Source organism: Populus trichocarpa, chromosome 11 (assembly GCF_000002775.5).
Source record: "Populus trichocarpa isolate Nisqually-1 chromosome 11, P.trichocarpa_v4.1, whole genome shotgun sequence".
Classification (NCBI taxonomy): Eukaryota; Viridiplantae; Streptophyta; class Magnoliopsida; order Malpighiales; family Salicaceae; genus Populus; species Populus trichocarpa.
This window is the reverse complement of record NC_037295.2, coordinates 1,527,559-1,544,659: the sequence shown is the minus strand read 5'-3', so window position 1 is coordinate 1,544,659 and position 17,101 is coordinate 1,527,559. Positions and strand designations below refer to the sequence as shown.

Below are 17,101 nucleotides of genomic sequence, written 5' to 3'. Positions count from 1 at the left end.
TATATAAGATATCGTATAATTCTTCTATGCCTAATTTCATGAATGCAGAAACAGCTTTACTGTTGCTAGAACTGGATGACTCGCTCCACAAGTTGAAGGACAAAGACGGCGTAACTGCTCTTCAACTTCTAGCCCAAATGCCAACCGCTTTTGAGAGTGGATTTCCCATGGGCATATGTGAAAGACTCATCTACTGCTGTATGCCTTCACTAACCACATTATTAGACCTTACAATATTGCCTACATATTTCTTGTTTGTATACCATGGACACACACACTCGTATATGTATATATGTGTAAGAGCACACACACATAAATTGAACTCTATATTATGTTGCAGGCCTTCCTGTTAAACGTCACCACAAGGTAAAATTACAGGTGGAAACTTGGTTCAAGGAAAGAAAGAGGCCGAGAGATCCTGAGAGCGGTCAAGGGAGGAATTCTGAAGATCTGGGGAGCGGCTCGGAGAGGAATCAAAGAGGTGGCATACTCAAATATTTAGAGGTCCCTAAAGGTATTTGACACAATTGAGGCCCGTTCTTTTGGTTTCAAGGCTAGGTGGTATTATATATATATGGAGCTACCTTTGTATATCGATATTAAATTTTCATGGCTTGAACAAATATTTGAATCCAGTAGCCAATGTTAGTTTGAATATGATTGAGTCTCTCTCTCTCATTTTTTTTTTTTTTCGAAGGAAGATATTTTAATGGACTTGTTATGTTCCTTCCTCCAAATTTTACAAGTGTTGTATTTCCAGTTTGCGGCGTCAAAAATGACAAGTAATAATCTCTCACGTTGCCGATTTTAATATGATGACGTGAGTAGAGATATAAAAATGATATTTCCACCTTAGTAACTTAAATGTTTTTTTATTGACATGATTTTTTAAATGATATTATAACTTTAATAATAAACAATTATGAATTTGAATATTACAGCTTAATTTAGAATCCGTTTTGTATTATGATAGTAATCTATTTTTTTAAAAAATATATTAAAATAATATTTTTTTAATTTATATTTTTTTATATTAGTAAATAATTTGAAAACATCAAAAAAATATTTAATTTAAAATAAATAAATAAACATTATTTTTTTAAAATCCACTTTTAGAATGTAAAAACAAATATCATAATAATTACCAATTCGAATCCTAACACTCATTTTTTCAATTAACTTAACAATTTCAGCAAAAGACAGTTGTAGGGTTGTGTATATTTCAAAACTAAATTGCTTTTTAATTATAACTTACTTTTGAATTTCGTGATCTTCACTGGACCATTAGTCCTTACTGGCTCCCCTGCTTTATTGGATTTTGATAATTATTTCTATATTTCATTCAAAAGACTCAAGTTTTGCAGTGGGTGGTTATTTCACAACTATATGCACCACTCATATTATTTACTTAGGACTGGTGGTTCTCACACCGATTGAGCACCATCTCATTGTTATTTAAAAAGGTGCATTTAAATTTTTACATTGAAATGTGTTTTTTTTTTACTTGAATATATAATCCTTACGCTTGAACATGAAAAAAATGGGATTTGATGTTACATTTTCGTTGACTTAACAAGAGGTTTTGGTTCAGATCCTGTTTTTAGATGCTTATGCAAATAATTCACGGGAGTCATCAGATATAGAGCCTCTTCCTCAAGAACTAGCTAGATAAACTCATCGTAAATATCATATAACGATTTAGATTCATTTCTTCTAGCTACGATTTCTTCTTTTAATTATGTTTTCTATAATTTTCTTATAAACGAGAGAGTATTATTAATAACGGAAAGTTAGCCATAAAGTATAAGGCATGAAACTAAATAGAATTGCTGATATAATGGTTAAAAACCATCATTATCTTTTTTAACCTTTAGCATGGCTCTATTTTTTCACCTTTTACAATCATGATATTTTTTTGTTCATCCTTCTACTATCATTGTTAACATTTCTTCCTTTTTCATAAAAATGGCTAGCTATCATCCATGTTTAATTTCATTCCCTTTCGCATGAACATGAAGTGCGATGTTGGCCAGCAAGGCTAGAAGAATTCTGGAACCAGAAAAGAAAGCATGTATTTGCTTTGAGACTCGCCAAAAAACTAATAGAGAAAGATGAGTCATTGAATAGAGTCAGCATAACAGAGGAAGAGGAAGGACAAGAAGATCAAAATAAAGAAGAAGAAGAGAAAGGATTGGGTGAGAAAAAAAAAGGGAGGGAGAAATCGAGTTCTCTTAATTCACTAGCTAAGGAAAAGACAGAAGAAATCCAACGTCAATATCCAACAGAAACTTCTGAGACGAACTCATCATTTAAGGAGAAGATCCCATTGTTTATTATTGCAACCAAAAATGGAAAAGAAGAAATTGTGTTGGAGATAATGAAAAAATATCCCGATGCTACGACCTCATTAACTAGAAAGGAGCATATCCCGTTGTTTATTGCAACTATAAATGGAATAGAAGAGATTGTGAGGGGGATAATAAATCAATATCCCCACGCTGTTGAGCATCTCAACGAGGAGGGTCAGAGCATTTTGGATGTGGCCGTCATGCATCGCCAGAAAAATATCTTCAGTCTTGTGAAGCATCAGAAAGTACCATTGGCTAGACTGCATCGAGTTCTTGATAAGAAGGGCAACACATTGTTGCACCATGTTGCAGATATGGAGCATTACAGAGGAGGAACCAAGCCTGGGCCTGCACTTAAACTTCAGGAGGAGTTGCAATGGTTTGAGGTGAGATCTTTTCATCCCTTTGTCTTGACCTCCTGATAAAAATTATTCATGGACTTGGTACAGGATTATCCGTCTTGTGTATAAGAGCACCAAACCTATTAAAACATTTGTTTCAATCAAATTATCCAATCCAGTTAAGGTTATAGAAAAACCGTTAAACTGTAAAAAAATCGATTTTAATGCTAATGAAACGTAGACATGTCACCTAATTAAGACATCAGGCTGATCTAGTTCTCCTTGTCACCCGAACCAACAACTTATATATTATTAAAAATTATACGCATTAAATAATACGTTGTTTTATTTACAAACTCCCTTTATATAACAATCATATTTATTTCCCGAGTATTGCAGCAAGTGCAAAAGGTAATTCCTTCTCATTATGTCACGCTTCGGAACGATGAAGGCAAGACTGCAGAAGAGCTCTTCAAAGAGAGTCACCAGGACCAACTGAAAAATGCACAAAAATGGATCAAGGAAACGACTCAGTCTTGTTCCACAGTAGCTGCACTTGTTGCTACTGTTGTCTTTGCTGCTGCCTATACTGTGCCCGGAGGTTCTGATAAGAATGGCACGCCCAACTTCATCAACTCTCCCTATTTTCTGGTTTTCACTGTCTCGGATGTTCTTTCCTTAGCAAGCTCCTTGACTTCGCTTGTGGTATTTCTGTCTTTGTTGACCTCTCCATTTGAACTACAAGAATTTCACATCTCTCTTCCTCGAAAACTTCTTGTTGGATTCACCTTCCTCTTCTTTGCTGTGATAACGACCATGCTATCTTTTGGGGCCACAATCTTGATACTCATTCAGTCAGAGAAAAAGTTGACAACATTACTCCTTTCCATTGCTGCATTCCTTCCAGTCTTAGTATTTGCAATAATGCAATTCCGTCTGTACGTCTCATTTATGGGCTCTACATACAACATTCTCAAGATAACCGGGAAAGCTCTGCCACCGTTTCTTGTCCCTTGCTTACCACGGGATAAAAAGCTCTGTCGAGTTGATTAATATGGGAGAGTTAACTGGCATAGAGGTTATTCCATTTTCTTGATGATTTGAACCTCTACCATAGATCATTATATATTGTGTTTTATTGCATGTATGGTTGTGATTCAGTTTCGTGATATTTATGTGTTTGTGCTGTTTTCAATGGCGGCCTTGAAGCCATTATGTATTATATATAGTTTGTCACAGGTTGGTATTTGAATGGTATGATTACAGGCCTTCAAGCTTGCTTCAATCAGTTATATGGTAATAAAATTGGATGTAAATTATAAATGTTTAATGTGTGGTCGTTCTGGAAGTGCAGGAATAGTAAATTATAAATATTTAGCGTGCGTTTGAATTAGAATTAGAATTAGAATTTTTCGTGTTCTGTGAACATCTACCAGCTCGCAATCACCCACACAACACACACACTCACACACACACAAATAAAACTAGACCCAATAAGCAAAACTAGCACCAACCCGTAACAACCCAAACCAACAATCCTCTCCATCATCTTCCCTAACTCGCAAGCACCGTGAGACCCACTCTCACTGATACAAAGCTTCATCCCTCTCTTTAGACCAAAATAATTAACCCACCTCCCACTTCTACACCTCCAGTAACACCATCACCAACAACCCCATCCTCCAAGTCACCACCAAAAGCCTTCACCTCAGCCAGCCATAACAGCCATTACACACCACTATTACACTTCACTTCCTCCATTCTTCCACGCCTCTCTCTCTCTTCAATCTACCCCAAAAGGAAAAAATAAAAAATACAATACAAGAATCTAGGGAGATCAGGGCTGAAAGTGAGCCAGCTCTCATAAGGAGCTTGGGTAAGTTTTGGGAACCAGCTAAATGTCAAAGAAGCGAGATCACTGTTGCAATGTTGCAGAGACCATGGTGTCAATTTCTTTGATAACGCAGAGGCTTATGCTAATGGAAGAGCCGAAGAAATCATGGGTCAAGCAATCTGTGTTTAGTAAGATCTTTTGGGGAGGTCCTGGTTCTAATGATAAAGGCTTGTCTAGGAAACATATTCTTGAGGGTACTAAGGTTTCTCTTAAGAGATTGGATATGGACTATGTTGATGTCATCTCTTGTCATCGCCCACTCCTATTGAAGAGACAGTGAGGGCAATGAATCACGTGATTGATAAAGGGTGGGCATTTTACTGGGGGACTAGTGAATGGTGAGCTCAACAAATCACTGAAGCTTGGGGCATTGCGGAGAAGTCGGACTTGGTGGACCAATTGGTGGTGGCGTACGGTACCCACGCGCCGCTATTATTTCTGCATTTTAGAAGTTTTCACTCCTAAAAACAGGGGTATTGGCATCTGAATTTAGCAATGGATAATTCCGTTGTTAAATTCAGTAACGGATTTACAATGGATTACATATATATTATTTTTTTAATATTAGCAACGGACTTTTGCAACGGATAATCCGTTGCAAAATTTACGTTGAATTTAGCAACGGATTTTCCGTTGCTAATTGAAAAAAAAATTAAAATGTTAATATAAAACTAAAATTATGTAAATCGTTGATTACATTAAATCTGAACCGTTTATTTTCACTCTCTCCCCCCACACCAAAATACAGATCCAACAAAACCAATTACGCTGAAAATTAATTTACTTCCACTCTTCCAGTATCCTTCTTCATCCCTAATAACATCGATTGCTAACTGTTCAAAAATCACCCTCTCTTTATCGATTTCATCTTCCTTTATCTGAAACTGTTCATCATCTTCGCATTCGTCTTCAGCAACCCTATTTTTTTTCTTCATCTTCTTCTCCTTCATCTAAAGTTTCGATATTTCTCTGCAAACCAACAAAAACAGAGACCCATGGCAACATCGCACCAGACCCATCATCATCACCATCGAACATCCTGTTTTACCCCTTCTCTGTAAACGGGTTAGGTTTTGCACTGTTTTCTTCGATAGCTCAGGTAATTAATTTATGGTTTTTGTTTTCTTTGTTGCAATTTAAGTTATACTAAACAGTTCTAACCTAACTTTTCCAATCTCAGGTGTTATTCTGTCGCGTTGATCCATCTCCCTCACCTGTAACTGAAGTACACAGGTAAGAATTTTTTTCCCGATACTTTGAATAATGGTTTTAGGCTATTAATTTGATAATATAAGGTTTATGAAATGTTTTTACCATGATTTATATCCTAATTATGCACGTTTAAGTGAAAATTTATGAAAACCCCCAAATTAATTTTTAGGATTACGGTTCATAAATTGAATGCTTTTATTCAACCTGACCAATGCTGGCAATTCTTGTGTCTGGAAGAGAGTGATTGATGGAAATTATGCATGTTTAATTGAAAATTTATCAAAACCCCCAATTTAATTTTTAACAATTAGTATTATTGATGTTGGGTGTTCTTTGATGTCTGCAAGTCTTTTTGTCCTCCTGTGCGCAGACACCTAGGTGTTTTGAATGTATTCATATGCTTATATATATATAAGGAAACTTGCTGATGTTGTGTTTCGTTAATAATATTGTTGTTTTATTTTTGTTTCTTCATTCATTATTTTTTTTTCTTGCTGTTTTACTTGTTATATATATAAGTAGTAGAATTGTGTAGTGAAAGAGGTTAGAATTCATGGTTGCCTCCTCCTTGCATGGTGATTAGTTAATTTCCCACATTAGCTATATATGTTGTCTGTTTTCATTTGATTGTCCTGTCTTGAGTCAGCATGCATGATTTGGAAACGTTATTGATCACCAAATGGTTTAGGTGGCAGGCTTTTAATATGATAGTCACATTGAGAATTTAAAAAAGTTAGAGAAACAACGTAAGAAATGGGACATGATTTTTTAGTACATGAAATATAGTAATTTCACTATTTAATTTCATTTATTTTTTTTAATATTCTTTCTCTGTTTTTAAAAATTTCCTTAATTTAACTATTTTTTTATTTTATTTTTTTCAACTCAAAGGCATTCTAGATATAATAGGGAGTTTGGAACTGGCTATATGACTCATCTATATGTATGCTTCAGCTATTGAATTTTGGATAAAAATCTGTAATATTTACTCATTTTGTTACAGTACTTAATGCTTGCTTTGTTATTTGGCTTTTTTTTTTTTCTGGGTCCTGACATGACTTTGTTCAATATGATGGCTTAGGTTTTTAAGCGTGGCATCAAGTTATCTTCCTCAATAATTAATCAGCCTTTGGGTTCTTCTTGGCACGAAAGCGGTGTGTTGCGTTCTTACTATTATTTAATATAGTCTCCTTAATGCTTTGTCCTTTTGAGGTCTTGTGCTCTTATACTACATGTCATTTACATGGAATATCATTTAATGCATCCAGCTTCCTTTGTTCATGCAATTTTTCTACATGTTATTTACAGTTTTTATACAAACTGTTACCATTTTCTGCATCTGCTACCATTGTTAATTAGAGTTAATTATAATTTAGTCTATGCATTTTTTATGATTTTATAAGTTAGTCATTATGTTTTTGAAAACCATAAGTTAGTTCCTTGTTATAAATTAAATGCTAGTTATTTTAAAATTTCAAAATGAATCATGTTTAAGATTGAAAATTTTTAGGTTAGATCTTAGAAGAAAAAAATTGTTATGAGAAGACAAGTGCCAAAAAAATATTAAAAATTAATAGTTTAACTTGGATATCCTTTCTGTTTTTCATAGTTTAACTTGGATTTGTTTTAAAAGACTAGCAAGTGTTATAACTGGATGGGTTTAAGATGTTATGCACAATTCCTTTACCTAAGATGTGCACTAGTAGATTTATCAATGAATGTCTACTGGAATTTTGTTTGTTGAAGCTTATTTTAGAGTTATTTGTTATGACATTCCATTTCTGCAACTGACCTCATGTGTTAGTTATTAACTAAGAGGTGAACTTGTGTATTGTAGCTTCTTGGCAGGAGCAGTGGATTTCAAGTAGCATCCACTCATCAGCCATGTACAAAAGGAACTGCCACATTAGAGAACTACCCTTGATAGAACTCAGTACAATCTCTTACTGTTAGACAGTGAAGGAATAGATGCCTATGATCAAACAGTAAGCGCATTTACCTTATCAAGATGAACTGATGATTGTTGTGCTGGTTTTATGTTTTAACAGTTCAAGAATTGATGAAATGACTAGTAATACATTTTATTAATTGAAGAATTTATTTTCTGTGATTCCTTCTTATTTATAATTTACACCATATCCTTTTTATATTCCCACACAACTGCTGTTTTGGATTATGCAGTAATTGTTGTTTTGGATTATCCTCTATCTATTTAATAAGCTTACTGAATACATGTACTAGAATAGTGTTATGAATCTACCAAGCAGCTTAGCACATTAATTACATGATATAATTGCATTTAGATATTGAAATCCTAGGCTAACAATGGCAAGTCTTGGTGTGGACATTCTAGAAAGGAAGCTATCTGTCAGGATTTTCCTTCTCGAAATTAAAAATATTTGTCTTGGAAGTCAGTAGTTTATACTAAGGATATTTACAATAAGCTGTGGGGGGGAACATTACAAGAGTAAATATCAGAGCAATAATTAAAAAAAATAAAAGAGTATTACAAGAGTGGTTAATTACAATGATTAAAACTAATTAAAAGTGAAAAGTTACAGAATATATAGCTAACAGATTATACAAGTGAGGTGAAGCAATTTGCCAAGCATCTAGGTTACATATTATTCTTACTTCTGAAAGAAAAAGTAGGAGTTTGAATGCTTGTGATGGAAGAAATAAGACCAAACAAGATTCTTGATTTATTGATGCATATGCAACAATTAATAGCACCAGTCTCTTTTGCTTTATTTGTTGAGCCATCAAAGGACACTAGCTGTTAGTTCCTTGTTATTAAATTAAATGAAATTTTTCAGGTTAGATCTTAAATGAAAAAATATTTGTTATGAGAAGACAAGTGCCAAAAAAATATTAAAATTTCATACTTTAACTTGGATATGCTTTCTGCTTTTCATAGTTTAACTTGGATTTATATTTAAACATGTAAATTAACTATTAGTCTCTTGGATGAGGATTTGTTTTTGTATTAAAGAGTTCTACAGCTCTTTTAGCTTTTTTTATAGTTACTATGTTGCATGAACTAAGTAGCAAATTGTTTGGAGCCAACTTGTGTAATTGCAGAAACAATCGCATGTTTTTTAGCTAGTTTGTCTGTAATGATACATGTAAAATGCACCAGCATTGTGCAATGGTTCATTTTTTAGTCAGTTAGCTGAGTTTCTCTGTGTGAATGAAGCAAACTGATGGTGAAAATCTTTGCTTGCTTAGCCATTATCAGTGGATATAGGATCAGTTAACAAACTACAAGCAATCGCATGGGCTTGTTAGAGTTATTTGTGAAAAAGGCTAGGGTCAAGTGCTGTGAGGTCACTGGACTTGACCCTTTAAATTGTGAAATTGGAAATATTAGACAGACTCTTTTGCTGTTTTCAGTTCACAAGGTCATGATCTTGTTTGGAATGAATATAAAAGATGGGAGCTTGATGTTTACACTGTGAAGTCAGTTCTAGCAAAGCACTAATTAGTATAGATCCATTTCCAATCACACAAAGGATAAAGGATTAGAGAGCAAAGCACTAATTTGTTTTAAAGACTAGCAATTGTTATAACTTGATGGGTGTAACATACTGTTTATGTTTTTTATTTTTCCAGCAATATGAATGGCTTATTGGATCACAATATAATCCAATAGAGTTGGCTAAATCTGATTGGGTTGCAATAAGAAAACCTCCACCTTGTGCCATTGATTCTTGGGGCTTAGGTAAGTCTATTTTGCTCCATTTTTACATGGTTGCTGAATTATATCGTGCGTAATTTTTCTGTTAGGCATGCCTATTGTAATCTTTTCAAGTAGTTGGAACTTTGCCTTTCATTGAGACAATATTGACAGTTTGTATAAGAAAACTAATGGAATGATTTTCTTTCATTAAATCTGATATTGAGTACAATCAAACTCTCAGAAACACGATTACACATTTAGGTGTGTAGTAAATAAAAATACTTACATTACAATGATGGAAAAGTTGATTCCTTTTACTATATGCACAACATAATTGATAAAATAAGAAAAAAGAAACCCCAGCAGTAAAAACAGCTTGAAATCTGTTGAATTTGATATTGAATTTTGTTGATTGGATTTTGAGGGAGAGATGGGAGAAATGGGTGAGAGATATTGATGTTTGAAAGAAATGTTTAAATTGTTATTCAACACTTTGGAAAATGCAAAACCACTTTTAGGAGTTTTATGGAAAAGTAAGTATTCTTTAAATTCGGTGATTGCAATTATAATTACACGTGGAAAACATGTATACCCACACAAATTAAATAATGTCGTGTGATTTTTAATTGAAATTATATTAAAATAAATTTTTATAATTTTTTTAACATTGTTATATTAAATTTATTTAAAAATATGTCATAATACAAAAACAAATCCTCATCCAAGAGACTAATAGTTAATTTACATGTTTAACTGTAAACTTTGATTACACAACAAAATATAAATAATAAGTATTTCATAGAAAGAGGTTTAACATAAATATATTCACACCTCCATTACCTTAACCATAAATATTAACAATAATTATTGCTCGTCCGTGTAGAACTTGTAATCAACTAAATTGGATTGTGCCTAAAGAATTTATAAAACAAATGTATTTATATTTTCATCCACCAGTATTATAATTATTATTTAATTATTATTTCACTACGACATAAAAGATAGATACAATGTATATGATAAGAGACAAAGATACAAATGTGAGTAACTATTGTAACCCATAATAAATTATGTTTTTTTTATATTGCATTTTCATCTTTTTAAAAAAATAAAAAAATTCTTTAATCTTGTATTACCTCGCATGTTTCTGATTTCATTTACCATTTCTTAGTTGAGCAAAAAAATATCCGAATAAAAATAAAAAGTTTGATGGATCCAATAAAAATAAAAGGATCCAAATAAATAAAAAAACTACTTGAGGTGGTAACAAAAGTTAGAAGGACCAATAAAAAAAATGAACTCCAAAACTATTATAAAGATAAATTTATTTAATATTTGTTCAACTAAATATTTTTTTTCTTTATCCATTTATTTTGTATAAAAGACTAATCGAACATGATCTAAAAGTCTACTTTTGTCACTAGTTAGAAAATATAAATGAAAATATAAAATACTAACCGAACATATTTTATTTTAAAAGATTGTTTAAGTACTAGTAGTTAAAGAAGTATGCTTATTTCAAAAAATGCTTATTGGTGTTGTCATGTTAATTAGATTAACATGGATGATCGATCGTGGATGTATCGTCGTCTTATGGATGGTCGCCTTCGTCCTGAATACATTACCGGTGTTAGAAGATTTATCAATTTTGTATTTTCAATTGATAAAAATATATATGGGGGAAAAATTAGATGTCCTTGTGTAAGGTGCAAAAATCAAAAGTTTTTAAAGGAAGATGATGTTTGTAAACATCTATTGACAAAAGGTTTTTTACCTTGTTATGAAAATTGGACTGTACATGAGGAGCCTTATGTCGCAGAACCAATATTGGTTGGACCTTCATCGATTGGAATGAGTCATGTTGTGAATGATGTTTGTCTAGAGAATCCATATAGGAATCTAGTTATGGATGCTGTCGTACCCTCGCGAGCGGAGCGCGGCGATCCCTCGATTGGTTTCGGGGTCGTTTTCTGTTTTTGTAAATAAAGGAGTCGCCACCTAGTATTTGGTCACTAGGAACCCTAACTGGTCTTTCAGAGATTCTAAGGTAAGGGACTGGTTGCGTAAAGGGAAGGTATTAGCACCCCTACTACGCCCTACCTAAGGTAAGCTGCTTGGTGTTTGGTTTGCTTTATAATTGCTATAGTGTTGGTGTTTTCTAATCCCATCAGTTTTTCTAGGTTTGATTCAAACTAAATTTATTAAGATAGAAATCCAAGGAAGTTCCATGTGCTTTAAAAGCTCATTTTCCCCTTAGTTTTTCAAGAGTTTGCGACTCGTAAATCGCAAGGAGGAGGGATACAAATTTAGAAATCTAGGGTGCTTTAAAAACCTTTTTTTTTTGTCTTACTGTTTTATACTCTCACGGCTCGTAAACCGTGGAGTAAAAAAATTGAAATGTCCTCGATTATAATCAAGGCTTCTTTCAAGGATGTGTGCGGATTTATTATTCCTATAAAATTATTTTGGATATTTACCACTCCGGGTTTCTTTATCCAAATATTAACAGTGAATAATAACAAATTATTCCCAATAATATTTTGGATATTCGTCCTTTAAGGATTTCTTTATCCAAACATTAGCGGTGAATAATAGATGAATTTCCCCAAAAATAAGAGTTTTATATTTTTTGGAATATTGGCCAATACCCTTTGGAGTTTTACAAACATGTTGTAAAATCCAGAAATGCAAGAAAATAATTTTTGTTGTGTTTAAGAAATCCATGCGAAAACACATTTTCGAAACTTCCAATATTTTTTGTATAAAAAAAAAGAGTGTTCAAAAACATGTTAGGGTATTGGCCGTATGCAACACACAAGAAAATATTTTTTTATATTTTTGTCAAAACACAAACATCACAATTAGATGTAAACATCAAAATGGAAAGTAGCAAGCTATCATACATATTATAAGAATTACAAGAAGCTTGAAACAATTCGTAACAAAAACCCTTCAAAGCCAAATCAACTTAAAATTTTGTAACTGGAAAGGAATAAACCCGTATGCATGAGGGAGCCACAGTTTTAAAACTGAAATTTTGAATTCAAACCCCCATGTCCGTGCCTCACAACCCCATTATTTCCTCACCTTAAAAACCAAATGCCTTATTCATTTCACAACGCCAACAGAGAGAAACAAAACAGAAACTGGGAAAGCATGCTTTATTCATGTATATAGGAAAAACAAAACCATGGCCGGCTAATCTCTCAAGAAGCAAAAAAAACGAACAGAAAAGGGAGCTGATGATGAAGAAACAACAGCCCCCCCCTCCCACGGTTCCTTATGAACCAGCGAAAGAAAGAAAAGAAGAAAAAAGAAACAGGTTTTTAAAACGTCAGGAACAACAAAAGGCAAGCGTTCATTGTAGTCTAAAATTGAAAACGAATGTGCAAAGCAAAGACAAAACAGGTTTTTAAAACGTCAACACAACAGATTTAAAGGCAGCAAAGGAGGAGAAAGTTAAGACTTATACCTGCAGGTCTCAACGTTTTTCTGCAGAAGATGAAATGGAAAACCAAGCGAACGTTGCTGTCAAGGTTTAGCAGCAAATCTCCCTCTCCGTCTTGTCTTTTTTTCTCTCCTTTTTCCTCACAATAACACCAGAATGCAAGAAAGGAACTCCCTCTATTTACTGCGTTGTTTTTTTACTCTGCCTCTCTTGCGTTTTTCTCCTCTTTTTATGCTCTTTTTCTCTCCGTTTTCACCTCTTTTTTTATGCTCTTTCTTTCTGCCTTTTTCCCCCCTCTTAGGTCAGCAGCCGAGGCTTCTATATAACCTATACACAGCTTTATTTAGGAAACAAATATTACATTAACTCTAGGGTGTATTCTCGGGTGAGCAGAAATAGGAAACCAGAATGTTTGATTCTGATTTTGTGATCAGCAGTGATTTCTTTCCTAGTTAGAGGATGGTGTGGCTCTTTTCTTTCCTTCCATAGGGCCAGCTTCTCCCTTTGAAATGAGGCAACAAAAACGTGGTCTTCAGCTCCAAAAATCAGGCGTGATGAGAAAGGAAAACAGCAGAGAAAAAAAAGGAAAGAAATCAGATGGAGGGTGCAACTGCAAAGTCCTATTTTCCTTATTCGGTGTGGTAAAAATCCTGTCATTTATGATGATCCAGCCCCCCTCTCCAGCTTTCAATGTCCTTCTTCAATTCAATCCCTCAATTTAGCACATTTCGATTCAGTCCTTGGTCCAAAAAAATCCTTCGAATCAGTCCCGCGAACTTGGGCAAAAAATCCTTCTTGTGGCAGGAATCCCTGCTTTCACACTAGATATTCAAATGGGAATATCTTGAGCTTCTAATATCGAAATCAAGCGATTCAATAGCCCAAATTTATCTACGCGTCTAGGACTACAACTTTGATGAAGGAGTCGAAGGGAGATAAAATCGTTTTAAAGAACAGAATCTGGTAGTAATCCTGTTGGTCAAAAAGGTTTTGATTTGACAATGCCGAACATCCAAATCTGACTGAGAATCTGCCCTAAGAACAATGATCCCTAGGACCTAATAAAGGTGTACGTCAATTTTTCAACATGTCATGAGTGACAAAATATACCTAGGATGGTCAGATATCGTACGAAACCGAGTCAGAATCAGAGCCTAAGTTGGAACAAAAAATTGCGACAACAGCAGAACCATTTTTTTTATGCAAATTCTGAGGGATTTTTTTCAACTTTAAAGACCAGATAAAAAAGGAATGAATTTGGCATTATGAAGACTTTTGATCAATCTAAGAAAACCTGATGATTTTGGCAGCAAAGGGGAAGGATAAAGAGAGCAAAAAACAGCTCAAACAGGGTTTCGAAAAAAATATTTCTTTCATCTGCTTTTGTCAATCTTCCAGCAAACATGGGGTCAAAAAATGAGTAACAACAGATGCAGTGGGGGTTGGTGATGCATTCTACAATGATAATGTGTCTAGTCCTGTGGTAGCAGGGGAAATTCCAAATCCGGAGGCAACTAAATTTTTTAAGCTTTTGAAAGCTGCGGAGGAGCCATTGTGGGATGGGTGTACCAAGCAATCCAAATTATTTGCTTGTGTACAATTGCTTAATATGAAGTCAACTTTAAATTTGACTCAGAATGCCTTCAATAATTTTATTGACTTTACAAAAAGTTGCATGCCTAATGATGAAAATTTGGTTTCAAATTTTTATGATGCCATGAAATTTATGCGGCCACTTGGACTTGGTTATGAGAAATATGATGTGTGTCCTAATTACTGTATGTTGTACTATAGGGCAGATGCAATGAAAATAAATTGTGATTTTTGTGGAAGTTCACGATACAAACATAGAAATCCAACTAGTAAAGGTTCCAATAAGGCGGAGAAGCAACTCCGATACTTTCCCTTGACACCAAGGCTTCAGAGACTGTTCATGTCTCCATATCATGCCAAAGATATGACATGGCATCATTTTCATAATTCTGATAATGGGGTTATGATGCACCCATCTGATGGGGAGGCATGGAAGGAGTTTAATCGTGTCCACTTAAGCTTTGCATCAGATCCGAGAAATATTCGGTTAGGGTTGTGCACTGATGGGTTTTGTCCATTTGACATGTCTTCAAATACATACTCTTGTTGGCCAGTAATTGTGACTGTTTATAATTTGCCTTCGTGGAAGTGCATGACTAGACCATTCATGTTTTTGACAATGATGATTCCTGGGCCAAAGAATCCGGGTAAAAATCTTGATGTTTTCCTAAGACCTTTGATTGATGAGTTAAAGAATTTGTGGTCTGTTGGTGTTGAAACATATGATGTATACAGAAAGGAAAATTTTCAATTAAGGGCAGCTTTAATGTGGACCATTAGTGACTTTCCAGCATATGGCATGTTATCGGGGTGGAGTACTCATGGAAATCTGTCTTGTCCTTATTGTATGGAGTATAGCAAGGCTTTTAGATTAAAAAATAGAGGGAAAACTACATTTTTTGATTGTCATCGACGATTCCTACCCATGAACCACCCATATAGATTTCAATCTGATAAGTTTTTGAAATGAGTAATTGAAAGGCTCCCTCCTTTACCTTGCCCATCTGGTTTGGAAATGTTAAACGAAGTGTTCAAGTATACTGAGGGACATAATGGAGGTTCATCATATAATGATAAAATTCCTGGCTTTGGTGTTAAGCACAATTGGGTGAAGAAGAGTGTCGCACGTCAGAAAATCCGCGCGGCGTCGGTTGGTGATTTTTTCATTGTCGTTTGATTTGATTGGTTCGTTGGGAGTCGCCACCTAGTAATTTATTGAAGGCTACTAGGAAACCGGATGTACTGGTCTTGTCAGAGATTCACGGGTAAGGGACTGGTTGTGGTTAGGGAAGGTATTAGCACCCCTAACGCACCCTACCTGAGGTAAGCTGCTTCGTGAATTTGATATGTTTAAAGAAGTTTTAATAATTGTTTTTTTTTCATCGGATATTAGAAATACAACTTACGTATAAGTTAATAATTCTTGACCGTGAGCAAATCAAAATATTAAATTCTTCTTTAATCTTTGCAATTTTATCATAAATAAAAACATCCATAAAAAAAAACATACAAACACACATACACTTTCACTATATTTTTTCTTTTTTCTTTTCCTTTTCTTTTTGACATCCACATTACAAATTATAAAAATTCAAAACTAAACACAAAAAATTACATTAAACAATTTAAAAATTACAAAAATAGCCCCTAAAAACTCCAGGAATTGCAGGGAAGTCCTTCTGGAACGGGATGAACAGTGGTGGCGCGTCTTCCCACGCGCCGTCGCAAACTGGACGGAAATTCTCAGCTTCTTCTCCCTTTCCCTTCCTGCACCGACGTTGGCAACCTCTGTCACCTGCAAAAGGAACAAAACGCAACAACAAGCTATTTTAATCTTCTTTCACTGTTTTCGGATCTGACTCTCTCTCTTCTTTAGATCTGCTTCGCTGCAGATCTGTTCTTCTGTAAGTTTTTGTCTCCCTCTCCGCTTCGTGTCATTGGTAGGAGGAAGGATGGCTGCTGGTCGGTAGGCGGCGCCGTGTTCCAGTTGTCGGTGGTGGAGGTGCCTGCTGCTGTGTGGCTTGGTGGAGGCCGGTTCTGCGGAGCTGCTTCTCCGTTGTTGTTGGTAGCTGGCCGAGGGAGTGTGGACGGCGCTGCTGGGTCTGTGGGGGTTTCTCTCCGATTGGCTTTCCCAAGGCCACGGGAGGCGGCGGTTGGAGAGGCTGTCAGCGGACGATGGAGAGAGTGGAACCGGCTGAGAGGGGAGAGGAAGATGGGGCTACGGTGGAGGCTGATTTGTGAGGGGAGGCTGGTCTGGTTTGTCTTGGCAGAGAGCAAGGGAGGAGGGTGTTCGGTGATGGTTTTGTTTTCCAAGGGAGCGGCGGCTTGGAGAAGATGATTGGAAATGGGGTTTGAAAGTGAAGCGGGGGGGGGGGGGGCGGTGATGGTTTTGTTTTCCAAGGGAGCGGCGGCTTGGAGAAGATGATTGGAAATGGGGTTTGAAAGTGAAGCGGGGGGGGGGGGGGCGGCCGGCCTTTGTGAGCAGGGAAAAGGAGGCTTCCGGCCGCCCCTGTTCTCTCTGAAATTTTTTACGGGGGCTGTGAGCGGCTGCCCGGGTAGGGAGGAGAAAGAAGTGTTGTTTTTAGG

General features: G+C 35.3%; 2 protein-coding genes across 4 annotated transcripts in view; both read left to right on the top strand.

Annotated features, from left to right (window-relative positions):
* The window catches only part of LOC18110678 (uncharacterized), a 38,199-nt gene extending 34,180 nt beyond the window's left edge, over window positions 1-4,019 (top strand). The window contains exon 8 of one of the 3 annotated variants that reach the window (XM_052445277.1): window positions 3,101-4,019. In XM_052445277.1, the coding sequence (XP_052301237.1) occupies window positions 3,101-3,742 (642 nt within the window). In that variant the 3' untranslated portion in view covers window positions 3,743-4,019. The remainder of the gene's footprint in view (window positions 1-3,100) is intronic. The other 2 variants (XM_052445275.1, XM_052445274.1) reach the window with 2 other exon arrangements.
* Window positions 4,020-14,615: 10,596 nt separating this feature from the next.
* Window positions 14,616-15,485, top strand: LOC112323423 (uncharacterized). The gene has a single exon (XM_024581623.2). The coding sequence runs from the start codon at window positions 14,640-14,642 to the stop codon at window positions 15,483-15,485; it is 846 nt and encodes a 281-aa protein (XP_024437391.2). The 5' UTR covers window positions 14,616-14,639.
* Window positions 15,486-17,101: the final 1,616 nt, after the last annotated feature.

Excerpts from the sequence above, each read along its gene's own strand:
- LOC112323423 (XM_024581623.2), top strand. The coding sequence starts at position 14,640 with ATGAAATTTATGCGGCCACTTGGACTTGGTTATGAGAAATATGATGTG.